We start from the raw sequence: 27,180 nt of genomic DNA on the forward strand, positions 1-27,180 counted from the left end.
TTTTTAAAACCCCCTCCCCCGGGCGTTTTGACGTTTCTCCAGAGCCGGCGTGTTCGGACAATAGCGGAGGGGAGAAGGCGGCGGCTCTGAGGGAGCTGTCGTCGCGTCTCTCGAGGAGCGCCGTCGTCGCGGCCTTAGCCTCTGGGCCTGCGAGTGAGTCTGTCAGGGCGGGTGGAGTGAGCGCGACGAGGGCCTGCCTCTCTCAGGGGGCAAGGCGCGTAAAGTAACGGGCTCGGGCCGCGGTCGCCTTATATATAGCGACAAACCCAAGCAAAATTGGTGGGCCTGCGAAGCGCAGCTAAAGTTTTGATAAACGTTGTTAAAACGAAAGAGAAGCGCACGCCCCTGAAACAAGCATGTAAGGTCCCGGAGAAAACCATGAATGCTGATTTCGTATCTGCCCATAACGTTTATATTAAAGCTTTTCCACCCCCTGTTCCCAAAAAACAAACACGTGTTTTTTTCCTCCAGGCGGTGATGTCTTAAATTAGGATGTGGCGGGGAGGGGAGGGGCAAATGTCTCGTGGGTTTTTGGTACTGATGCATAGGCCTCAGAAACACTCCAGGGACTAGATGCTGTCTGTAAGTAATAACATGCCCTAAGGGGCTTGCATCCGATTCCCACCCCCAAATTCTGGGAACAGTAGCCTGTGGGTGCTAGAAACCGTAGCTCTGCAAGAGGGTGAACTGCAGTTCCCAGGATTCGTAAGAGGTGGGGATGTGCTTTTAAGTATATGGTGTGTATTTTCCATGCACCATCTAATCTAATCCTTTCTAATGCATTACAGTTATAGCATCTTGGACATTTTGGATCAGACAAACTCCTTGGGCTGTATCCAACTGGAATCCATGCTCCCCCCCCCCCTTTGTGCTGGACTGAGGGTGGGGGGGACACATGTTTTGGGCCTGGTTTCTGCCTGCACAGTGATGCTGTGAAACTCCACTTTCAGCCTTTCAAATGTACAGGTGGATTGAAGTGCCACTGGCAGAATCTCAGCAGTGCCAAGCCCACACAAGCTGACCCTATCGCTGCCACATAACAGCAAGCCCAATTTTGGCTTGAGCAGCTCCAGGCCAGTGCAGCAATCTGCCTGACTCGCTACCCTGGCTACCAAGTGTGTAGCAGGGCTGCAGGTACAACAGGGTTCCTGCTGCTCTGTAAAGTCCCACACTTACCTTTGTTCCACATTTCTTACCACACTTACCTTTGTTCCACATTTCTAGGCACAGGCCCAGGCTTTCTAGGTCTTTTCTTTTTGCTCCAGTGCTTACTCCAAAACTCCCTGCTCTTTGCTGCTAAATCAGATCAAACAGCAATCTGCAGAAAACCCATATTGCCATTTACTCCAATTTGGCAGTAAAGATCAGGTTTTCCTGGGTAAAGTGGCAGGTGGACCTGTGCCTAGAAAGTATGGAGCAAAAGGTATGTGTGGATGAGCTCATACTTGGAAGTAAATTTGGTGAATTCAGTAAAGTCTGTTGATTACAAGGGCTCTACTCTGAGTATGACTTAATTGGAGACAATCCTTTATCTTAATCTGTGATCTTAAACTTGCATGTCTAGTTTAGTGTAGTGTTTTTAGACTGTTCTGTAGAATCTTGAGGTTGATTGGAAATGTAATGATTCCTCAGTAAGTTCAGTAATTGTGCACAACCTTTGCTGAAACACAGCTTGTCTGCTGTTGTTGATGTTCCTTTGCAATGTATGACTGCAGGGAAGTGTGACACTGGTTCATAGATGACAACTGTGGGTCCCAAAGATACTGCTATGTGGAAAGTGCTTCTTCAGGATAGAAAAGTTTGAAAACCAAAATCCCATTGGCGTCAAAAACTTTCCAAAAAAGTATATATAGGATTGGGTTATATTATGTGTTAAGCAGGGAGAAATATATCCCAAAGTGCAGGGTCCATAGAAGAAGCGGTAACTTGCATGTTAGATTTATATTTTTTGTAAGACATACAGTTACACTGTTTTCCTTTCTGTCTGAAAAGATTTACGTAGGGTTCACTAGGCAAGATTTAGCGAGTTAAGGGACTTAGTGTTGACACTTTAGCCTTGATATACGGTAAGTTGCACAATTCTCTCTTAATTCCTTGAACATAGTGATTGGTGGAAACAATGATATGGGGGTATTGTGCAGCTTTTTTTGCCTTCAAGCAGAGGAGACAGGCTCAATGCGACAGACATCCTCAAAATAATTCATAATGTGTTTTTTCTGGAATCCACTGCTCATCATAACATCTATTTTGAAGCTGTGAGCTTGCGGCGGGGGCAAGAAATAGGAATGATCATGGTTTCATTATCAGGAGTACGCCACAAATTGAAATTTGTAAGATAGTCATTGACCTAGGTTCAAATTGCTGCTTGATATGAAAATAACATTGACCCTGGGCCAACCACTACCTCAGCTGTATACCTACAACACATGATTAAGACTAAAGAGCAAGTGGCAAAGAAACTACACTGGACAAAGGGCGAGTTTAATGTAACAAAAATAGCTACAGTACTTATTTTCCATAATGTTTCTAAACTGAAAACCTTGGGATGGTAAGATTTCTAGTATCTGTAAAGATTAATATTTGTTTAGTGACCTCTAGTGGGCATAGTCAGATGGTGCTCATATAAAACATCCAAAGAGTTTAAAACACAGTTTTTCAAAATGTACTAATAAAATAGCTTTCAAGCGTTTATCCACAATAAGAAGTTGGTTACATTTCATGCAATTTCCCCTGAAGCATAAACATGCTGACAGTAACTGATGAGAGTTGTAATTCAGCAACATCTAGAGTTCCATACGTTCTTGATCCTGCTTTACAGCTTAATTTAGAGGAGGAGCACTAGATTGCGCACTAACTCATGAACTGTATGTAATCACATGAAGTTCATTATTTCGTGAAAGTGTTCTTGCCCCCCAACAAAGGGGACTAGACTCTTGGAGTGGAGAGCTGCTTGGCTTTTCCCCTCCTATAACAACATAACCCATGCTAGGCCTTCGTTTAATATTCCTGCATTCCACAGGAGGTTTTTTCGGGGGGAAGAATGAGAAGAAAAGCCTTTTGGAAAGAGCAACCATTGAATTATTTATAGTCGGATCTAGACAGGATTTTGTGGTAGCTGAACGGATGTTTCTGAGGCGAATCATCGGCAGTGCTTAAATCATTCTCTATTTTTGTAAATAGATTTAGCCAAGGTAAAATCTTGAGGGAAGCAATATAGTTGTACAATTTGTAAATCTTTTTGAGGATTTGCAGTCAGGTGTGGTACAACTTGCAGTACCTTGGGCAAAGGGCTTCTTGCTGACTGCATCTAAATGGCTCATTTAATAAGCTGCTGCCAAGTAGAATGGGGGTAGGCAACACCCCTCACTACTTGTTTCATAGAATCATAGAGTTGGAAGAGACCACAAGGGCCATCGAGTCCAACCCCCTGCCAAGCAGGAAACACCATCAGAGAACTCCTGACATATGGTTGTCAAGCCTCTGCTTAAAGACCTCCAAAGAAGGAGACTCCACCACACTCCTTGGCAGCAAATTCCACTGTCGAACAGCTCTTACTGTCAGGAAGTTCTTCCTAATGTTTAGGTGGAATCTTCTTTCTTGTAGTTTGGATCCATTGCTCCGTGTCCGCTTCTCTGGAGCAGCAGAAAACAACCTTTCTCCCTCCTCTATGTGACATCCTTTTATATATTTGAACATGGCTATCATATCACCCCTTAACCTCCTCTTCTCCAGGCTAAACATGCCCAGCTCCCTTAGCCGTTCCTCATAAGGCATCGTTTCCAGGCCTTTGACCATTTTGGTTGCCCTCCTCTGGACACGTTCCAGTTTGTCAGTGTCCTTCTTGAATTGTGGTGCCCAGAACTGGACACAGTACTCCAGGTGAGGTCTGACCAGAGCAGAATACAGTGGCACTATTACTTCCCTTGATCTAGATGCTATACTCCTATTGATGCAGCCCAGAATTGCATTGGCTTTTTTAGCTGCCGCGTCACACTGTTGGCTCATGTCAAGTTTGTGGTCAACCAAGACTCCTAGATCCTTTTCGCATGTACTGCTCTCAAGCCAGGTGTCCCCCATCTTGTATTTGTGCCTCTCATTTTTTTTTGCCCAAGTGCAATACTTTACATTTCTCCCTGTTAAAATTCATCTTGTTTGTTTTGGCCCAGTTCTCTAATCTGTCAAGGTCGTTTTGAAGTGTGATCCTGTCCTCTGGGGTGTTAGCCACCCCTCCCAGTTTGGTGTCATCTGCAAATTTGATCAGGATGCCCTTGAGTCCATCATCCAAGTTGTTGATAAAGATGTTGAATAAGACCGGGCCCAAGACAGAACCCTGTGGCACCCCACTAGTCACTCTTCTCCAGGATGAATCGGAACCATTGATGAGCACCCTTTTGGTTCGGTCAGTCAGCCAGTTACAAATCCACTGAGTGGTAGCATAGTCAAGACCGCATTTTACCAGCTTCTTTACAAGAATATCATGGGGCACCTTGTCAAATGCCTTGCTGAAATCAAGGTAGGCTACTTCCACTGCGTTCCCTTCATCTACCAGGCTTGTAATTCTGTCAAAAAACGAGATCAGGTTAGTCTGACATGACTTATTTTTCAGAAATCCATGCTGACTATTGGTGATCACAGCATTCCTTTCTAGGTGCTCACAGACTGTTTGCTTAATGATCTGCTCCAGAATCTTCCCTGGTATTGATGTCAGACTGACTGGGCGGTAATTATTTGGGTCCTCTCTTTCCCCCTTTTTGAAAATAGGGACAACATTTGCCCTCCTCCAGTCTGCCGGGACTTCGCCTGTTCTCCAGGAATTCTCAAAGATAACTGTTTGCAAGGGAAAGCACATTCTTGAGTTATGAATACAAATACTGAATATGGTAGTTCTGGGTTGTTATTTGTAACATGCCATATTATTTGTAACAGGTTCGAAGAAGGGCCTCTTGTGAGATATGGAGTGGCACAGGAATACTAAAACTCAAAGACTTAAGCAACCACCTTTAGTTGTTTCTGATCTGAATAGACAAATTATGCTCAGAGCTATGCAGCTTTCTCTTTCTGTAGAGCTCCTAATGTGTGACATCATCTGGGAATTTTAGTTCAAAACATTTGTCGCTTCTGTCACCCAATTACCTGCCATGGATCTTCCTGCTGGTTAGGTTTAAGGAATCAAATCCAGTCTTTTCTTACTGGATTTCACAGCGCAAGAGAATTGGACTTCTAAGTCTTCTGTAAACTTTAACTTTAGCACTGTGAGTCATACTCCAATGTGTGGGTGGAGAAAAGCCCTTGAGAGTAAGTCTCTGGCATGGATACTTGGAAACACACTCCACCCCCCTGAAATACATTGCATGTCTACAGCTGAAATTTGTGCTGTTCCTTTTTTGGTAAAGTTTTGATATGAATAATTTTCTTATGCTCTACTTGGGATTAAATAGTGGGATAGACACTAAGTCATGTTTTAAAGTACTTCTAGAAAGTAAACGAGAAGAGCTCTAATTATTCACTGGTATATTTTTGAGGATGTTTACCTTTTTCTCAACCCCATTATCCATGACATATTTTAATTGCTGGACATGCATTGGCTGAATTTTGATGAAATGCTAAACTGGTTCAGTACTTTTAGTATGGCTATAAGGTGGAGTTTTGCAGCTTTTATTCCAGATTAAAGCACAGTTTAGTGTCGCCGCCCCTTAGATACTGGTTAATCTTAACTATGATTAGTTGAAACAAGTCAGCTTCATAAACTACTATATGAAGCTGGCTTGTTTCAACAAACCATAATTAGGATAACTATGGTTTGCCTGTGTTCAGATGACATGGGTAGCTGGAGGAAAAGTGTGGGAGCCTGAAGGCTGATGAGGCTTGTTCTCATAATATTAAAGTAGTTTCAAAATGTTGGTTGGCTTCCTTAAAAGTACCTGGCAAAAGATAGGCCAGGAAGAGGAAACTTTCTTAGGAGAAGTATTTTACAGTATGTCAAACAGGAACCTGGAGAAAATGAGAGAAAATTCTTTGCTTTCAGAACAGAACCCTTGCACTCTGATCATGGATTCCATGCAGTTGTTGTGTCATGTTAATTTTCAGCTGCTTAGTGTTCAATATCCTTTGTGTGACATTGAACTGAGTGTCTGAGTAAAATTCTCCACTGATGTACAGTACACAAATAGCATGAGCAACAGCAGAACAGACACTTTTTCTATAAGCTTCAGTGCTCTTCTGTCTTTACTCTCTATTAAGCCCATCACAAAAGTTGGTTTCTATGTTGGTCTTGCCAAAAACAAAGCCAGTGAAAGAATCTAACTAGAGCTTTTACTTGGCAACTGAAAGACAAGGAGAGGATGTTTACACAAAATATTCCCTGCTCAGTTCCAGAACATGATATCCTGAGTTCCTTTCTCACAAAAATAAATTGAGCAGATCAGGATCAGAGGAAACTTCACGTATTGCTGTGTGTAAGGATTGTGGTCAGGTAAGGTCCTGTTTTCCTTTACGAGAGTTAGGTGGACAGAACATAGCCCCTGAAACAGCTGTCCAATGTGTATCCGTTTCTGCCATAAACTTAAAATTGCCAGACTGTATGTAGGATCTTCAAGTACATTATGTTGGTATGGGAAACTGTCGTGTGACGGGCCAATGGCCGTAATAAAGATCCAATCCAATCCAATCCAATCCAATGTAGGATGAACAACAGCCACCATTTGTGCTGTGGAAGCTGCTCATTCCAACTCCTTCCTGCTCTGGTTGTGCAGAGAAGTGTATAGGAAGAAGACTGTACTAGGATATGTTGAAGGCAGAAGAATGGGGCAGGATGATAGAACAGAGGGAAGCACCCATTAACTTTTATTTACATAGGTTGGCAAAGTAAGATAATAAGTTTTTTGTAAAATAAGTTCTTGTTGCCTCTCTCTTTGCATACAAAAGCTATTCCTACCAATTCTTTACAGCAAGTTACAGTATGCTATATGATGCCTCACTATATACACCTCACCTTGCTTCCAGTAAAACCACCAGCCTTGGTTTTAAAGGCTAGATGTCTATCTAGACCAGGGACGTCCAACTCCCAGTAGACTGCAATTTTTTTTTTGGGGGGGGGAGATCACTGAGGGGCCAAATATCTACCAGGACCTACCAGGAACACCCTGTGATCTACCAGTAGATTGTGATCTACCTGTTGGACATGCCTGATCTAGACCAATAGATAACTCAAATTCCATGTGGGGGGGGGGGGAAGGCTTTACAAATAGAAATTTGTTTTTTTTAAAATTTAGATTGACCTGTTATTTACTTTTATTGGTCACACTACTTGAACTGTTTCGGTTAATAGACTAGATCACATCATTTTGAAGCCATGTTGTAGAAAATAGAATAAGCCCTAGGTCTTACCTTCCTTTTAACAGGAATATGTTATTCAAACAAGCTATAAATACACTTTCTGAAGAAAAGACCAGCTGTATTTTCATCTCATTTTATGGTTATATAACGTGTCAGAAACAGCAGCACAAATACCACCTCGCATGTAAAAAAAGAAATATACACATTACTAATTTTAACTGCAAAAATGTTTTTGATGAATATGTCTGTTTTCTATTGGTAAACTGGTTTGACACCGGGACTTGAATCTATAAAAGAAAAAGAAAGCCAAAATGTCATTTAATAAGTCACACACAGTTTCATGCCAACCCCCTTTCCCACATATGCTCGACTTACAGTGGCATCACTGCTTTTTGTTTTGCTTCACTCACATCTCTGTGGACTAAGTCAAGCAGAATTGTGAAATGGCTCATGAAATATTTTAGAGTTGGTAGGAGGATAAGTACTCACCAACACGTAATGAGAATTGCTCCCTGTTTATTTCCATGAAGAACCTTCTGGTGTAGTGAGAAGCGATACTAGTGAAAGAAGAGGAATGTGTTATTTGGATTGCTTGTGTGTCCAAATTCACTACTAGAGTATGCTGTGTTCCAGAGCAAGGCAAAGGTTTCTGTGCGCACATCTATGCCCTTTCCATTCATATCTGACACACAGAGGACACAAGTGTCATTGTTGGCATGCCTGCTTTATTTTTGGTAAAAGGTTTCTAGGCCATCTTTCAGACAAAAGTTTCAAGGTAGCTAACCAAAAAATCAGTTGGCTTTAGTAGGATGATGTGGAGTAGGCAATCTACGAGGTATGAGAACTAAACAATTCAGAGGAAAACTATCTTGAGTTGCTCCTGAAGGCTATAGAAAATGCTGCAACACAAGTGTAATTTTGCTGGTGGTAGCCTATTCTACTTCCTCCCAATGTCTCTTGGCAGGCTTTCTCCCATCCTCATTCTTCCCCACCCGCCTCAAACATCCATCCATTCCCTTATCTAGACAGCTGTATATGAGAAACTTCATATAATTTCAGCTGTTGCACTTCAGTAGAATTTATCAGGAATGGAATGCTGACTGTCTGTTGGGGTGTGTGGAAGAAAACTGGGAGGGAAGAGAAATGCAATGGGGAGTGCTGAACAGGATCACTCTACACTGCATCTCTTTGTTGCATACCTTACATGCATTTCTCCAAATTATAAGAGAGCTGCAAGGGAGATGGGCAAAGGGAGGGATAAATTCCCCCAAGGACACCCCCCAGGCCCTTTGTAATCAGGACTGAATGAGCAAACCATCTCTTGGCATGGAGCAGCTGTTGAGGGCAGGTTCCAAACTCTCTCTTAGAATTCCGAACATTGGTAGAAAGAAATTCTAGTTTTGATGTCAATGGCAGTTCTATTATGAGAAATTTAAAGGCAAAAAGATAATGCCTTCATGGATGTTCCAAGGCTCTCCTACCCCGAGACTTGGAAAATGATTGATTGTACTGTGCTATTCACCATGTCTGAGAATACAGGCTGGTTTTAAAGGTATCAGAATCCACCGCTTACTGGAATAAGCAAACAAACATAAACTAGAATGCTTGAATTTCACTCCAGTGTGAAATCAATGTAACAAACGGATGATTTTAACTGCTTGGGTTAGGCAGTCAAAAAAGCCTGGATAGAGAATATGTGGTTGGGTTCTCCCTTAACAGGCATGTGAACTGGCTCTCTGGGAAAAAGAAGAGTGAAACTATAATACATAATTTAAGTCATGGTCTTTTGTAAGCAACTATTAGCCCCTATTTACTTTTATATTTTCCCTGAAACAATTGAAATTGGCTCTTGTTGCTTCTGCTGTTTCAGCTACCTGATTGTACTGTCCACCTATATATTGGTGCCACCTGCAACTAAAATGACTGCAAAAAACTGACAGGTTGCTTTTTGTACCCTACTCTATGCTAGGCTTTTTTCCCAACATTTGACATTCCATGAGGAAAGCAAATTCACGCAAAGGCGTAATCTATTTTGTATCTGTCACTCGTGCCTAGAGGGTAGCATGGAAAGTGACTGGTGCTGCGAGGCAATCAATCATTCAGTTGTGTTGCTGCTAGAGAAGCACTTGCATTTTGCTTTTATAGGCTGAATGTGAAGAAATCAAAACCAATGTACTGGGAGCAGGAGACATGGCCTGTGTTTTATAAGATCTTTACTTTCCCATAATTTTTCTTGTTAATTGCATGCCATCTCTATCCTGTTAACCAATTCCTCACAACTAAGAAATCAGGGCGTTGTTGTTGTTGTTTTTATCTAACAGTTTCATTTTTCACACTTATTACTTTATCACATTGTACAAAATTTGACCAGTGTCTGAAATACACGTCCATGTACAAAAGGAAAGTGGGGGTTAAGGTTTTTCCTCCCCTATCAGCAATTCATTCAGATTCAGAGGGAGAAGGACATTGAACAGTTAACTGCAGAAAGGGAACACTGCAGAGTTTTGGCTGTAGTTAGCTTGGGAAGTGACGTCTTACAGCATTTGCTGTTCTAGAAAGAGCACAGACACGTAGTATAATTGGGAGGGCTCTGGGTGGCAGTGTCTCTATCACTGTGTATATTTATCTGTATGAAACGAGCAAGAAGGGGAGAATGTAATAAGCAGTCTGCCCGCTGCTTACTAAAACTGCTGCTCTTGTGACTTCTGTTAACGCTTTTCCAGCAACATCGCAAGCTGAGAAACTGGACGCTGTTATATAGAAGGAAATAAACTTTGTGAAGGTTCAGTATGGGAAAGGATTATTATTCCGTTCTTGGGATCGAAAAGGGAGCATCTGATGAAGACATAAAGAAAGCTTACAGAAAACAAGCCCTTAAATGGCATCCAGATAAGAACAAATCTCCCCATGCAGAAGAAAAATTCAAAGAGATTGCAGAAGCTTATGAGGTGCTGAGTGATCCCCAAAAAAGAGAAATTTATGATCAGTATGGAGAAGAAGGTAAAAGAATTTTATGTACAGTAGTTTTAGCTTAAAATAGAAAGCTTTTTTTTAAATGTCAGATGCAGTGAGGCAGTTTTTAAGAAGCAGGTTTGAGCAATTAGATGTAGTAACATAGTTTGAGGATTCAAGACTTGCTTGAGAGTCTAATACATCTATGGAATGTTCTAATTTAGGTTATTTTCTAGGTGAATCTATTTGATTCATCTGTCAAACATGTTAGTAGATACTGTTTAATTTATGTTACAAAAACTTTGCAATAGTGTGCTGAGTTTGTCTCACTCTTCCAAGGTAGCATAAAATGTACGGGTATAGTTTTATTAAAATAAGCTTTTATTAAAAATGGCCCTTCTCAGCCAGGGTCCAGGTGTCCAGACTCCAGCCAATATTGGCATCTTGCCTGGAAAGGAAAGAATTTGTCTGATGTCATGAAATACTAGGACAAGTTTTCAGCTTAATTGTAAACAGTGCTAAAGTGCCAAGGGAATGAGGCCCAGAAGCAGTGTGTTTAGCTTAAAACTATTATGTTAAAATAATTTAGTTTAGATGGATTCTTAGAACTTTTGGAACTGGGTTGCTACCTTTATGGTTCAAAATCTTGTTCAAATGCTGACCTAAGCTGGCTTCATTACAATAACATACTCCCTCAATGAAACAAGACTTTTCACTTTATGATGGTCTATTGAAAACATGTGAACACTTAATTGATGAGCTCTTGATGATGATTGCTCTGAGAAGTTTGAATTCATCACAAATCTACACCTTTCTATAAATGCTGGTTCTACTTGAAGTTTTAATACTGCAGCTCCAGGATCACTGTTTCTCTTGTAGTCATTGGACTTCTGTGAGGCCTTGAAACAAATGGGTTCCTTATTCTTAGTCAAGGATCAGCATTCTTTAGGCATTCACATGTTCTTTAGTCCCCTTTTCATTCCTAACCTACCTCCTTTTCCTAATTATACCAGTGTGTGTGTGTCTGCTTCTTTCCCAGCCAATATCAGCATGGATTTTCTACTCGTCCTGTGAGAAATTAAAATGAAAGGAATAGAAGCAGCTGTCACCAAACATAAAATCATGCCTAATATTTCTGTGTAACACATTAGATATTTAATAAGCTTTAAATCTTGGTGAATGCAGCAGCTTTACTGGTGCCCAGGACATGGGCAGACTGTGGGTCCAGAGCCCCTTTTTATAGCCATGGGACCCGGTGTCCTTTCAGCAAAACCTATCCATTATCTATTCTAGGAAGTGTCATTCCGCTAAGCACATGGTATGGTTTGTCAGCCCGCTTGGCATTAGTACTACATCTGTATATGATCATCATGCTCATCATAGCTAAGAGACTAGGTTTAGCCTGAAAAGCCATTTTAGCAACCTATTTTTATTTACTGAATATTTTCTCAGCTTGGAGAAAAGACTTGATTTTTGTTTTCATGGTTCTAAGTCAACGCAAATAAGATTTTTGAAAGTAGAGTTATAAAACCTTTCTAGAGATTTGTATTCTTGCATTTCTGAATCCCATCCTAATGTAAATTTGATTAAAATCCATGACAGCATAATTTCTCTCCTAACTTTGGGTACTACATCCCCAACTTGCAAACATTCATGTTCTTTTCTATTTTCTCTCTCTCTCTCTCTCTCTCTCTCTCTCTCTCTCTCTCACATACATACACACACACACACACACACACACACACACACACACTCTCTACCAAGCAGCAGATGATATTTAGAACCAAAGACTATAGAGTTATGGCCCACAGCCTTCTCATGCAGAGTCTGCTTAGGTGTTTTGAAGATAGACTAGAAAGCTAAGAAACTGTTTAAATTTAGGATGGCTGCGTAGGTGTAATTAATCACAGAGTGTAGGTGGGTGCCATAACGTTGGAAGAAATGGCAGGCTTGAAATAGCTGAGGTAACTGTCAGCATGAGTGTGAAAGCATAACTTCATAAGATCTCTTTATAAATATCACTTTGCGTAGCTTGCAGTACTTTAGCATTTTATAATTTCTTGGGCTGTAGTCTATTCAAAATTTAGAAGTAGGTCCAATTAAACTCAGCTGGGCTTCCAAATAAATGCATGTAAGATTGGGCTGTGTTATATTTGATGTGTGGCCCAATCCAATGGTTGCTTCCTCAAAGCAGGCCCTACTGAAAACTCTAAAGGAAGTCCCATCATTAAGTGTATACAGTACATGATTATAGTTGGATATTGTGTGCATTTCTAAACCAGTATAATAATAATAATTTTATTATTTGTACCCCACCTATCCAACTGGGTTGCCCCAGCTACTCTGGGCAGCTTCCAACATGTATAAAAACATAAGAAAACATTACACATTAAAAGGCTTGCCTATACAGGGCTGCCTTTCAATATCTTATAAGGGTTATGTACTTACTCATCTCCTTGACAACTGATGGGAGGGTATTCCACAGGGTGGGTGCCACTACAGAGAAGGCCCTCTGCCTGGTTCCCTGTGTTTAAGGTTGGCATTGTTAAACTTATTTGTACCCTTTTGTAGGACTGAAAGGAGGAGCTGGAGGGCCAGATGGGCAAGGTGGTACTTTCCGGTACTCCTTTCATGGAGACCCACATGCCACATTTGCAGCATTTTTTGGTGGTGCGAATCCTTTTGAGATCTTCTTTGGAAGAAGGATGCCTGGTGGCAGAGACACTGAAGAAATGGAAGTGGATGGAGATCCATTTGGTTCCTTTACTTCTTTCAATATGAATGGATTCCCAAGGGAAAGAAACACTGTTGGTAGCCAACCCCGTCGTAAGCAAGATCCCCCTATTGTTCATGAACTCAAGGTATCACTGGAAGAGATTTACCATGGATGCACAAAAAGAATGAGAATTTCCCGAAAACGGCTCAACCCAGATGGTAGAAGTGTCAGAACGGAGGATAAAATCCTCACTATTGATATCAAGAGAGGATGGAAAGAGGGCACCAAAATTACATTCCCCAAAGAAGGCGATGAAACACCTAGCACCATACCAGCTGATATTGTGTTTGTTATTAAAGATAAAATACATCCTCACTTCAAGAGGGATGGTTCAAATATTGTCTATCCTGTCAAGATCACCTTACGAGAGGTAAGTACCTTGTTATGCTTTGGAATGGTATTGTTAAAACTTCATGCCATCTGTGCTTCAAACTTGTTCACATTGTTTTACAGTCAAAGCTGAGTTGAACATGATAATAGCCCATAGATCAGGCTTCCTAAAACTCGGCCCGCCAGATATTTTTGGCCTACAACTCCCATGATCCCTAGCTAGTAGGACCAGTGGTCAGGGATGATGGGAATTACAGTCTCATAACATCTGGAGGGCCGAGTTTGAGGAAGCCTGCCATAGATGATGTTGTTTGATAAATATGTAGACACCCAGATAATGGGCGTGATTCACCTAACGAGTCCTGTCAGCGCAAGCCCTGCAGAAGAACTTCCACTTGCACAATGGGGCTTTCCCCTCTCCTCACCCCAGTGTCCCCTCCAACCAGCATGCCCCAAAATCAACTCCGGGGGAGTGTTGGGAGAACTCCCAGAGCAGCACCCAGGGAGGAGGAGAGGGGGATAGTTCCATCTGGCAAGCTGCAGTTGCTTGCATTGATGGCACTTCCACCATGGTGTAACACTGGATTCCACCCACTGTGTTGAATAGTTCAGCACTGTTTGGAAGAAGGATGACTGCTATTCTTTGACTTTAGCATGTCATAACAGAGTGTGGGATAAAATATCCAAAGCTAACACTGTACTTCATAATTCTGGTTGCTGCTTGTGCCATCTCTTGCTTTCCCCTCATTACCATTTTCTATTCTATTCTGGGTTGAATCCAATGCTAGTCCAACTTGGAGTAGACCCACTGAAGTTAATGGATCTGGCTAACTCAGGTTCATTTACTTCAATGGATCTACTCTGAGTAGGACTAGTATTGGGCACAACTCTCTGCCTGCAACAAAAGTTAGTCATGTACCTTTTAACTGGCTGGGATGTTTTCTGATTCTATTCAGTGGCTCTTTGCAGTATGAGGATGTGGCATCGATCTGCAGCATGATAGAAAATGTGTTGGTCTAAAAGGTTATTGGAACACAAATGCAGAAACCCAAAACAGACTCATGAGCAAAACTCCCACCAGAATGCCTCTGGGGGGTGGGGGAAGCACCCACCTACACTCTAATAAAGTTGCAGATTTTTAAAACAGAGAAATCAGTGCTGTGTGGACAACAAGATCTGCTTTGCTTCTAATTTTGTAGCAATTGAGTAGATGGATACAAAATGGTGCAGTTATGCAAACCAACACTTGGCCAATGTAAGCAACAGTAAACTTAGCTGAGATGGCACAGGTTTAATTTTAAACCAATGCTTTTATATAAATGGGTGTTAAATGGATGTATATGTACATTATGTTGCAGTTAGAACTAAACAAGCAAAATGAAATAGAACAAACTAAACTAAACTAAATAGCACTATGAGCTATGCCTTATAATATTACAGATACTGTGTAAATACCTCTCTATAGTGAATCTAAGCAACTAATATTTTGCTAATTTTATTTTGAATACAGCTTAGGCCAGGCTTTTTTCATTTTGTTTCAAGTACAATTAGTTAGAGAGTCTGGCATTCCTAATAGGTTGGCTGACAGTGGTTTACTGGGATTCTTACATAAACACTGAATTCCGTGCATGTAGGACTCCTTCATTTTTGTCCATGGGTTGCAAAACGAGTGCAGTGCACTTATGCTTTGCATGAATAGATCAGGGATAGGCAACATGATGCCCTCTGTATTTGGAACTAAAACTCCCACCCACCCCATCCACCGTAACCACTGATAACAAATGAAGCAAGTTGTAGACAGTATTATCTGAAGGGTATCATGTTACCTACATCTGGCTTAGATGGTTCCTACCTCAAGGAGAAGATGGATGGTGTGCAGTAGTGACCAGTGGGGCTGCATTGCTAACCTGACTTGCCAACACCATGAAGTCACTGCTGGTTAGCAAGAGGAGGAGTGGCAAAGCAGCAGGGAGTTTGGTATGGGTGCAGCCAATCTAATGCCTTTGCACTACACAGAGGTCCCCATTGCCTTGCCCCTCTCCCTCTTGGTATTGGGCAGCAATGCATGACATTGGGAAACTAGGTCAGCAAAGCAGCTCCACCGGTCACTGCCCTGCCAACCACTTCTGGTAGTGCTTATATGCACAAGAAGCTCCATGTAAAGCAGGGATGGAGAGCCTGTAACCCTCCAGATGTTGTTGGATGCCAACTCCCATAAGCCTGAGCCAGCAATGTCATTGGTCATATGGGAGTGGTCACAGGTTAGCCACTTCTGCTCTACGTAGTGAGAACTGTTCAGCTATGTTTGCTTATTGTTTTCCATTTGCAAAACCATTTATTGTGGTTCGAGGACCCGACCCCCGTGTGGTGAAATAAAGACACAAGGACACGTGATATATGGTTAATGGGCAAGAAAAGGCCACAACTTTATTGGTTACAGCAATGGAAAAGGTATTGGCTTAGGCATTGGACGATGGGTTATTCAACCAGTAGGTGGAGCCTGTCGATGCTGATCCGACTCTAGGCTCACCCCTGTTGTCACCGAGGGTCGTGCCAAGGCCTCCCGCCAAGCAGGCATCGGACGGATACACGACCCCCAGATTCCTTTAACGGAATACCCCTAAAAAATTGAAGGCATAGGCGATGGCCACACCTAGCACTTCGACACACCACAACACATTATTCCAATGCCTAACCTACCCACCAATACCGCAAAAAGTTGTGACGATTGCTACGAGGTAGGCGAAAAAACCAAATAGCCTAGTGCCAAGTGGAAAAACTCCTACCAGGCCCCCCAAGCAACCGGGGCGACCAACCTAAGGTCCATAGCAAGGCCAAAAAACCTAAGCCCTGACTAATAGGGAGTGGAGGGTGGGTGACTTCCCGAAGAGGCGACGACGGAGAATGAGGCCGGGGAAAGGCTGTCGCTGCAGCAAAAGCTGCTGAACACGCCCCCTCAGTGGCACCTGGTTGGGTGGCCCTCCGAGGGGGCGTGAGCGCCAGCCAGGTGAGCTGAAGGCAGGGGGCTACGCCCCCTGCTAGGCGGGGCTCAGGCTCCCGACCACAACCCCTCCCCTCTCTTTCAGGGAGGAGAGTCTTTGTGGTTCGAGGACCCGACCCCCGTGTGGTGAAATAAAGACACAAGGACACGTGATATATGGTTAATGGGCAAGAAAAGGCCACAACTTTATTGGTTACAGCAATGGAAAAGGTATTGGCTTAGGCATTGGACGATGGGTTATTCAACCAGTAGGTGGAGCCTGTCGATGCTGATCCGACTCTAGGCTCACCCCTGTTGTCACCGAGGGTCGTGCCAAGGCCTCCCGCCAAGCAGGCATCGGACGGATACACGACCCCCAGATTCCTTTAACGGAATACCCCTAAAAAATTGAAGGCATAGGCGATGGCCACACCTAGCACTTCGACACACCACAACACATTATTCCAATGCCTAACCGCCACCCGAGCCAAAGGCTCGCCGCCAATACCCTCACTGCTGCAACCAATCCCAGATGCTTTTGCTGACACTAGCTAGCCAAATGTCGCTCCCCAAGTCCGATAAGTGGACACCATCATTCCGGTATAGCGCTTGGTCGCTAATACGAATACGATCATGCCGGATGACACGGCCAGACATAAAGCGCACCCAACGGGCTACCGCCCGATTTACGAGTTTCCTGGTTCTTTCAAAGGCCAAACAATTTTGCGCTCCGCGCCACTCGAGTCTTTTCATGCCGGATGACACGGCCAGACATAAAGCGCACCCAACGGGCTACCGCCCGATTTACGAGTTTCCTGGTTCTTTCAATGGCCAAACAATTTTGCGCTCCGCGCCACTCGAGTCTTTTCAGGAAGGAGGACCAGAACACCATCGTTCTGGGGCACAAGGCTGCCAAAGTATTCAAGTCTCTTTTAATGCTCCCCAATAAGTCCACACTCTTTCTGCTGGTTAGGTCATTCTGATGGCGTCGGGAGGGCCACAATTGGCTACTTTCTCCCGGAGCAAGGGCATCAGCTCCTCCCATCGCATGCCTCTTCTCGCAAACCAGGAAACTCATTTGGGAGGCCAAGGTTAGGTGCCAGGCCGCAACTTGCTGCACGTACGCGGGCCCAATGAACAATACTGTGGCCGCAGATCCACACATTTCTTCTGAGCAACACTAGGAGTAAAGACAGAAAGACGGCAGGTGAGTGGGGCCCAGCGACTGGAGGCGTACTAGCGAATGTAAGACTTATAAGCATTTGATCTCCAACGGCCCATTTCTTTGATCCTATCCGCCGGTAGCCCTAAGTGTGCAGCCGTGGTTGCGGCACCAATCCTAAAAGAGTGAGCAGCGTACTCCTGGGCAGATAGCCCACAGGCCTCAATCGCCTTGCGCAGCACCCTGGTGAATTGGTATCTCGACATGGGCGACCCATCCTCATGAATCAAAAAACGGACCTGGGCCAGGTGGCCTAAGGTCGAGATACCGCCTAGTGTCCTTTACCGGACATGGGCCCTGCTGTGTTGACGCTGAGAGTTTGACCAGGACACCCTTGCCAGCCTGATCGGTCTTGGACTGTCGTATGAGCACTGACACAGAAGAGCTAGACAGCTGCACATCCTCGCACTGGAGTCCGCGGTTTGAACCCCATGCACTAACTTCAAACACAACCTCCCCAACCCTTAGTGCGCCGAAAAAGGCGATAGAATATGCCGCAGAAAAAAGGCGTGCTTCGAACCTGGACCAGCAAATCAACCTGAGTTTTTTGCGAATTTGGGACAACAACCCGTAGGAAATCGGCTTACGGCCTTCGTCCCTGGGAGGCTGTAACCTGCTCCAACCCTCGATAGCCCTACGTATCATGAAGTCGCTACACGGGTCATGAGCAAATGTAGCTTTTGAAAAGAAACTGATAGCTGCTACATGAATCTTTAAAGTTTTTGGGGCACGTCCCAAGTCGTCGAGATGCGAAAGATACTGTAAAACGTCGTCTGTGGTGGGAGGCACATTATATGAGAGCCCGGATAACCTAAACCTGAAACCCATGACATCACTCCAGGCCTTCTTGTATGACCTGAGCGTAGAAGGTGCTACGGCCGCTAATACTCCCTGTATCACTTCGCGTCTCCAACGTTCCACAGGTACTCCGGAAAGGGTTCGGGCAACCGTTGTGCTCCAGGTGCAAGCGACCGGAAGCGAGGAATCTGGAATCGAGACAAGGCATCGGCTATATCATTATTGGCTCCAGGTACAAATTTGGCTGAAAATATTATATTGTACTCAATGCAACGGAGGACGAAGGCCCGCAAAAGGGAGGAAACCCTCTCAGACCGAGATGACTGCCTGGCAAGAATGTTCACCACCGCCAGGTTGTCGGTCCTGAAGCACACACGGTGGTCCCGGAACTCCTCCGTCCAAATGTGAACGGCCACCACTATAGGAAAGAACTCAAGAAAGGTGAGATCCTGTGTGATGGCCTGGCCTAACCAAGCCGTCGGCCAACGCTGAGCACACCAACGCCCCTTGAAGTACAGGCCGAAGCCTATGGATCCGGCCGCGTCCGATTGTACCTGGAAGTCTGAGGACAGATTTAAAACGTCCTGCCATAGAGATACCCCATTGTAATTCTCTAGGAAGGCCAGGAAGTCACTGCATGGATCGGAGAACGTGACCGTAGCAAAGAAGCTAATGGCGGCTACATGTATTTTTAATGTTTTAGGTGCGCGCCCTAGGTCATCAAGGTGTGAAAGGTATTGCAAAAACGTCATTGGTGGTGGGAGGTGCGCTAGCAGAAAGCCCCGAAGATCCAAACCTGAAGCCCAAGAAATCGCACCAGGCCTTCTTGTAAGACCTGAGGGTGGAGGGTGCGACAGACGCTAATACTCCCTTAATCACCAGCGTCCCCTAAAGAATAAGCTGAAGCCCAAGGACCCAGCGGCATCAGTGAGCCTGGCAATTTGAGGACAGGTTGAGGATTTCCTGCCATAAGGAGACTACATTGAAGCGTTGCAGAAACGTGATCCAGATCTCAAGGTCTGTCTTAACTGATTTTGGGAGTCTTACCCTGTGGTGCGGTTTGTTTGTTTGTTTTTGTTATTTTATTTTATTTTTAAGGTTAGATATGCACATAGGCCCCAAGCCTCATTTTGTATCATGACTTTTAAACTTCTGATTTGTTTCTGAGTCACTTGGTGCTCTCTGTGCTGAATCTGAAGGGGGCTGACACACAGACTAGTTGAATGTGGATGTCCATTATGCACTGTATCATAGTATAGTACAGTGATTATAGAATATCTGCTTGAGTATATGTTTTCATCATGTGTAAAACTCATAATGAATAAACAAATAGTTCTATATTGTGATCAAGTAACTCCTAGAACAAAATTGTAAGTTTTAGCTTCAGAAAACCAGTTGCTTCTATCCAACATCCTGTTGCCAATGTAGCTAAAATTTTAGCACTTTTGATTGTTAGCTGATAACACGGTTGTTAGTATGACAAGAGATTGGAGGGATGCTCTCCTACAGATTTCCCAAAACTGTTGTACTACAGACACAGCCAGGACATTCCAGAACACTTCTATCTGGTACTGTAAATGTCAGGTTTGAGTTTCACTCAAGCTAGAAAAAACTGCTACATATGCAACATGTTCTAGAAGATTGCCAAAGGTGAGCTCTTGGCCAAAGCGTTATCCACTTCAGTGAAGTGTTATTTCTCACCAAACTAGCAATTTGTTTACTAACTATACATGTTCCCTAATATAGTTAAAGCATTGAAATTATGTGATTTCGCCTGTTGGGCTTAAAGGCTTACTAGATTATAGGACTAAGGACTAAATCATTATTGTACTTCTTTGCAATTTTGCCCACAGCTGCCCTGCTAATTGGGAGAACAGGAAATGGATCTGGAACACTTCAAAGCAGTATCATTGCTCCCATGTGTCTTCCTGATTGGGCTGTCATTTTGTTAAAGCTGTGGTCTTGCTCTTGTAGTTGATCTGGGAGAAAAAGGCAGGTTACCCAGGAAAATAAATAAATAAATAAATAAATAAATAAATAATTCCTGTATGAGGTGTTATGGAATGATACATTTTGTAGCCGCCCGTTGGGTGAGGCGAGCGTCCTTCCCCTTACTGACTTCTGATTAGGAGAGTCCTTCGCGGTTAAGGAGCCACTACTGGGATTCTGCAACCCTCTGAGAAACCCTTCCAAAGATAGGATGCTGCACTTCCGTCCGGATGGATAGACAAGAGGTTGAGGAGAGGAGAAAGCTGAATTGAAGAAAATGCTAGACCCAGAAGGACTTTATCGATGGTTCCCTGCTGTGGGGGCTCGTCTGGAACTAGAGTGGTGGAAGCCCTGACCTCCCCAAAAGGGCCGCTTCCCTTTGTAACACGCTGTGGCTGGGTGAGCCCCCACACATCTCTCACACTAATGCGGGTACTTACAAGACTGCCTTTGGCATTGCCCTTTATTGAATTACCAGCACACCTTACGTTTTAAATCCTTTCTAAGGCCCAGCTTTCCAGTGCGATACACCTCTGATGGCTTCTTCTCGACATACGGGCTAACTGCCAGATGCTAATAGCGGCGGCCTCCCCAGAAAGGGCATAAGCCATTCTGACTCATCATCACTGGCTGATGAGGTGCCTGATTCTGGAAGCTGGACCCTGGGCTGCTTATTCTGCAAAGAACTAGAAGAACTGGAAGCAACCGGGTTATTGATACGGGCCGGCAGTCTCCATGCAGGCGCCCTGGTGCAGTTCTCAAAGTCGGCGAGCAAGCCTGAGACCTAGTTTGCACAGCCGCCGTTCCTGTCTGAGGGCTTGGGCCTGCACCTGGGTAGTTTAAAGGCTGGCCACTGGTTTGCAAAACAAGGAAGTAAGAAACGCAAGGCAAATTGAACTAAAGAATAGCTAAGAGAAAGCGCTATTCATAGTCAACAATGAATGATCTGAAGGCATTAAGGAACTGCGAAATGGGTTTGGGTTTATTATTATGACGGTTGACAACTGCAGTGTGTGCTGGTACTGCACCCGTGCCTGCTCTGTGCACTAGAAAAATGTGCCTACTATTTATTTTGTCACTTATTATTATTATTATTATTATTATTATTATATTTAATTTTTTATTCATTTATTATATTTTAATATTATTATTATTTTATTTATTATTTATAATTATAATTATTTATTTATTGTTATTATTAATTATTAATTATTTATATTTTGAATTTATTTTATTTTATTACTTTATTTTATTATTGTTGTTATTTTTTAATTAGTATTAATATCATCACTCGATTAATAACTTAACTGTAATTAAATGCTAGTATACAATTATTGTGCATCAATAAAGTTCAGAGCACTGTTGAGGGATTAATTATTAATCGATAGTATCTCAATTAATAGCCAATGGATTTATAGCTATGAGTAGGAATTACTATTATCAGTTGCTCTGCGTAACTGCTGACAAAATGAACAAGCTATACGTCACTTAACTGCACTGCAGCAGCGCTCAACTACATATTAGCACCTGGCTCCAAGGAACAATACCATACACAGAGCAACCCCAACTCCAGTCAGCCAGAATTAGAAGATAGTTGCCTATGATAAGAGTTGCCCCTTTTAAATGATAGGCAAATCTAGGCACAAAGCATTGCCAAGTAATCAAACAGAATTGAAAATAACTGCTTACAAGGAGATGCTCAGAAGCTGCAGCCAAATTAAGAGAAAAGGAAATCAATAAGATTCCAGGCCCACACCAGCGGCCCTCAGAAAAGGAGGGGTGGGGTTGCTCTTAATATCCCACTGCTGGGGAAACTTCTTTGAAACAAAGGAAACTTTGCCAAACAAAGAAAAATAAATCTTTGCCCACAAGGTCGGCTCAATACCAGTTGATTGAAATAAGGGTACTTAAACAGACAAAAGACTGAAATTGGTCAAACTGCTGGATAGTTAAACTGACAATGCAACTAGAGCTGCTGAGAGAGCAGAGAGTTGAAAAACCTGTCTGGCAGCTGTGATGACTCTGGCAAGAAGCAAAGGGAACTCCCAAGACCCCGATGTATCTCCTGAAAGGGTGGGGGGGAGGGAGGGAGGATGGGTGGAGGGAGGAGGAAAGCGTGGGGGGGAGTTGGGAGGGGTGAGGGGTGGGGGGAGTAAAATGAACATGCTGGGCAAGGAAGTTTTTGAAGAAAAGGAAAATAGCTGTCCTTTACAGTGAGCCAAAAAGAAATGGAAATATAAACCGTGGGTTAACCTGGACTTTTCAGTAAGGTACTATAAGCCGAAAACTTTTGTTGTTGTTGTTGTTGTTGTGTAAAAGTGGTTTTCTTTAGGGAGCCTGTACTGGCAAGTGAAGCCAATGACAAGAACCAGGCAAAGGCCCACCCTCAAAGGTTTTAAACGTATAGACATGGAGTGCTGAGGAATGGTTCCCTGATCAGAAACCCTGAGTTGTCTACCCCAAGCCCTGCCCTATTTCTTCCCCCAAACATCAAGCGAAGGGGGGGTGGCTTAGAGAAACCAAGACGGGTGAGGTTTAAGCGCACAGTCTATTCCAAGCCCCGGCAGCCTTTAAAATTTTACAGGGGGCTCCCGCTTCAAGTGCTACCAATGGAAGGGATGGCAGGGTAAATTAAACCCACACTAGAAGAGTAATAAATAAATAAACGGCAGGCACAATAAACAGCAAGCACAAACACACGCTGCAAGCACGCACACACACACACACAACTTAAAATTAGAGAGGAAGAGGAAAGGGAACCCTGAGGATCATCTAGTCCAACCCAAGCAATGCAGAAATATTCAGCTGTCCCAAACAGGGATCGAACTTGCAACCTAGGCATTGTCAGTGCCATGCTCTAACCAACTGAGCTATCCAGGCTCTCAAGGACAATGGAGAGGGAAAACGCGCCAGCACACTGGCCAACAAATTAAAATGTAAGGCAAACCCACTCAGTCACCCAGACCAGCCATGCAATTGGACAGGTAAGGGCAATAGAGGGGAAAACGTACAAGCACCCTGGCCAAAAATTAAATAAAAACGCACTGCCACCAAGGCAGAGGCAGGGTAAGGAAAGCGAGGATACGAGGAAGAAAGAAAGACGGAGCCACACTCACACTCAGACCTCGCTGGGGGCATGTGCTGGGCAAGGGAACAAGCTGCAGCTTAAGAAAGGTTAATTCGCACTCAGGCTGCACAAACAAATCAGGCACCAGGAGGGGGGGGGAAATAGAAGGTTAAATGTAGGTTTTTACCCGGAAAAGAAGACACAGCAAGGCAAACCTGGCTGCCTGGGTTTTTAAAGTTAAAAGGCAAGCCAGGAACCAGGCAGCCTCCACACACACAGACCCCTCCCCCGACTCCAAACCTCATGGCTCTTCCCTGTGATAACTGAGATGACTCCTAGCTGATGACTTCCCGAAGAGGCGACGACGGAGAATGAGGCCGGGGAAAGGCTGTCGCTGCAGCAAAAGCTGCTGAACACGCCCCCTCAGTGGCACCTGGTTGGGTGGCCCTCCGAGGGGGCGTGAGCGCCAGCCAGGTGAGCTGAAGGCAGGGGGCTACGCCCCCTGCTAGGCGGGGCTCAGGCTCCCGACCACAACCCCTCCCCTCTCTTTCAGGGAGGAGAGTCTTAGTTTTGAAATGCATACCTAGGATTGTGCTGTAAGAATTTGGGCTACACAGGAATTATTTGTATAAGATTCAATCTCTGCTTCTGAAAATTACACCCTAGGCTTTACTTGAAAATACGTTTACTTATAGTGTTTCTAGCATTACCAATACACCCAACATAGAGCAACAGTATAGGATACTGTAACTGTATTTCTAAGTTATATTTCATAGATACTTATCTTTCTTTAAGTGCTTTACAAAAAAAAATGTCCTGCTGCTTCTGATTTGGCTTTTAAAACTTATTTTTTAGGCCTTGTGTGGCACCTCAATCAATGTACCAACAATAGAAGGTCGAACCATACCTATGACAGTAAATGAAGTTGTAAAACCTGGAATGAGAAGAAGAATTATAGGATATGGCTTGCCATTTCCCAAAAATCCCGACCAACGAGGTGACTTGATTATAGAATTTGAAGTAACCTTTCCAGACAGTATAGCTCCGGCATCAAAAGAAGTACTCAGGAGAAATCTTCCTGTTTCATAAAACAACATACTTTTTTGAACTTGTTCCAAAAGGACACTGAAAATTGAAGAGTTGAGGTTTATGCTGTAAAAGTGCAATCTATAACTGTGGAACTTAACTTTTTTGTGTGTGGATTGGGGAGAGAGTTATGCAGTGCTGCATGAGAATAGGAGGCAAAAGTACAAAACACTTGCAATCAAGTATGAAGCTAAAACCATTTGCTGTGTATTGGATTTTCCTTTTCAAAAAGTTTTATCCAGTATTTGCTTATAAGTAAGATGTATTTTTGTGTGTGTGAGGGGGGCACTTCTGTGCATATCTCATATGCACAGAATCATGAAGTGCTTGCGTTTTAAAGCACTTTATTTCAGATATTTCTTTATCATCTATGTGAGATTATTATATTGCAGGATCAGAAATCGGAATTCATAGTATGATTCTATGTAACGTTTGCAATATTTATGTTGTGTATATGCCAATTCGCTATGTTTACATTGCACACAGCAGAAGGCAGGAAATCTCACTTGAAATGTTCATGAGCCTGAAGGGTAAGTTTTTTTTCTGCATTGTTTTTGGATTCCTTTCCTCAGTATTCTACAGATGCTTGCCTAACAGAAAATTATATGTGCCATTCCACAGTCATACATATATGTACCATGTCATGAACATGCTCCAAACCAGAACACACAGTGGGTGACTCAGTAGTTGCCAAATATTCAGGGTCTAACCCCTACCCTACATTTACGCAGCCTCCGCTCCTATCCAGCCCAAGCCAAGAGACTCCCAGACTTCACCTGACGTTCCTAAGATTCCAAGGGAACAAGGGTCAAAGCAATACCCTCTGCTGTCTGACCTTATTCTAAAAACACAGTACCTGGTAGGGAACTAAGCAGTCAAGTATTGGATTTAGTACCAAGGCATTACCTAAATAAGGCTCGCGCACACACACACACAATTCCGAAAGAAGGTATATTTATTTGATAAAAGGAAACATTAGTGAGAACAAGTATATTTGGGCAATTATGTCAGATCAAACAAACTGTGCTAAACCAGCCAGTTCTGTACATATCAATAAAATCATTGGCTTCGCAGGGACAAAAGCATACAACACAGAGCAAGGTAATCCAAATATGATCCGAAGGTGGGATGTTCCCTGCCACAAGTAAAGGCCTGCTTTCTTCTAAAAGGCGCAGCAACCTAGGTAAATCTTGTTAACCTGTAAAAAGGCCTCAAGACCCCCCAACATTCTGGCACTTTAGGCTACATGCTTTCCCACCAAACCCAGCTCAAGCAACCATTCCAGTCAACAAGCTCACAGCTGATTTACCAGATTTCCATATGGAAAAAATGTGACAGCAGTTGCTTTAATGTCCATTAAAACATATGTCCAAATTGTGGAACCTGCCTGCTGAGATAGCGAGTCTATATAGAAGGGTTATCTGAACAAATGTCAAGGGAATGGGCCTATTTCAAGCACACTAACTTCACAGTCTTTCACAGTTTAAGCCCCTTGAAACTTCTGTGGTCAGTAAATTAGTAGTACTCGGTCCCACTTAAGAAGTTGTAAGCTCGTTCTGAATTATCTAAACGAAGGGAAGAAAATGCCCTCAATTATAGTTTTCTAAAAGAAAAGAAAAAGAATCTATAGGGCTGGTACCCTTGGATGGCAAAAATTAACAAGTAAACATCCTTTTAGCATTTGTCTCTAAACTTGCTGCAATATGTTAGCATCGGAAAGTCATATTCTTTAAAGAAAATAAATGATTTTATGTATGTACAAATGTGCTAGGTATCTGCACTGTTAACCAACAGGGTAATTAACAATTTTGTATGCTTTTATGTAGAAAATTAATTATGACACCCATTCTCTAAGCAGTAGCCATCTATAATGCAGAATAGTTATAATGGGGGGGGGGAACCATTCTAGAAACTACCCATTTGAATGAATTGGCAACATTTAATAAGATTTTATACATGGGATATGAAGAAATATGTGCATTCTGAAAGTAGGAGGATCCAGAACTTGCACTCGTGACACTAGCACTCATGACACTAAAAGTGAGAAAGTAGAAAATGGCTGCTTCATCCTTATGCATTTACATATCATTTATGATCTGTATTGCATTTATATGTTTTGTAATTAAATATATTGTTTCTAACTTGTGTTTTCTATTTTTGTAATTTCAACTGAGTTGGGTGCGTGAGAGCAAATGCATGTAATTATTATTTATCTATGACTTTATTGAATTTATATCCTGCTCTTGCTTCCCAAGGTAGGAGACAACAAGGGATAAATAATCTTAAAAACAATTCCAATATAGATGCAGACTGGGAAGGAAATCAACTTAAATGACTTTTTGAAAAAGGAATGTGTTTCTTATGTGCCAAAACCCAACAAGGATGACATCTGGTTAATACTTAAAGGGATGGAATTCAGAAGGGTAGATGCCACAATGATAAAGGCCCAATTCCTATTGTGTGGAACAGAGCTCCTGTTTGATGGTATCTGCAGGAGGCCCTCACCTGCTAAGCACAGTGACTGACTGTGTGTACAAGGGGTGAGATGGCCTTTCAGGTACCCTAGTCCCGAGCTGTGTAGGGCTTTATACAGCAAAACCCAGCACCTTGTACTTAGACCAGAGCTTAATTGGCAGCTGCTACAA

General features: G+C 43.1%; 1 protein-coding gene and 1 long non-coding RNA gene across 4 annotated transcripts in view; one reads left to right on the forward strand and one right to left on the reverse strand.

Moving 5' to 3' along the window:
- Positions 1–26,676, forward strand: DNAJB4 (DnaJ heat shock protein family (Hsp40) member B4). Of its 3 annotated transcripts, XM_081193862.1 has the most exons (5): positions 5–153; positions 789–882; positions 10,059–10,335; positions 12,859–13,433; positions 24,305–26,676. In XM_081193862.1, exons 3-5 carry the CDS (start codon positions 10,125–10,127, stop codon positions 24,536–24,538), a joined length of 1,020 nt encoding a protein of 339 aa, XP_081049988.1. In that variant the 5' UTR covers positions 5–153; positions 789–882; positions 10,059–10,124; the 3' UTR covers positions 24,539–26,676. The 3 variants fall into 3 exon arrangements, with proteins under 3 accessions (XP_081049987.1, XP_081049988.1, XP_081049989.1); XM_081193861.1 differs by lacking the exon at positions 789–882 and having other exon boundaries at positions 1–153; XM_081193863.1 differs by lacking the exons at positions 5–153; positions 789–882 and adding an exon at positions 4,896–6,472.
- The window catches only part of LOC308586827, a 27,299-nt gene continuing 6,801 nt past the window's right edge, over positions 6,683–27,180 (reverse strand). Inside the window, exons 2-3 of the long non-coding RNA XR_014008074.1 lie at positions 14,313–14,382; positions 6,683–7,892 (exon numbers count right to left, since the gene is read on the reverse strand). This is a non-coding gene — a long non-coding RNA (uncharacterized lncRNA). The remainder of the gene's footprint in view (positions 7,893–14,312; positions 14,383–27,180) is intronic.

Source organism: Podarcis bocagei (genome assembly GCF_964188305.1).
Source record: "Podarcis bocagei genome assembly, chromosome: 5".
In the NCBI taxonomy this organism is placed as follows: domain Eukaryota; kingdom Metazoa; phylum Chordata; class Lepidosauria; order Squamata; family Lacertidae; genus Podarcis; species Podarcis bocagei.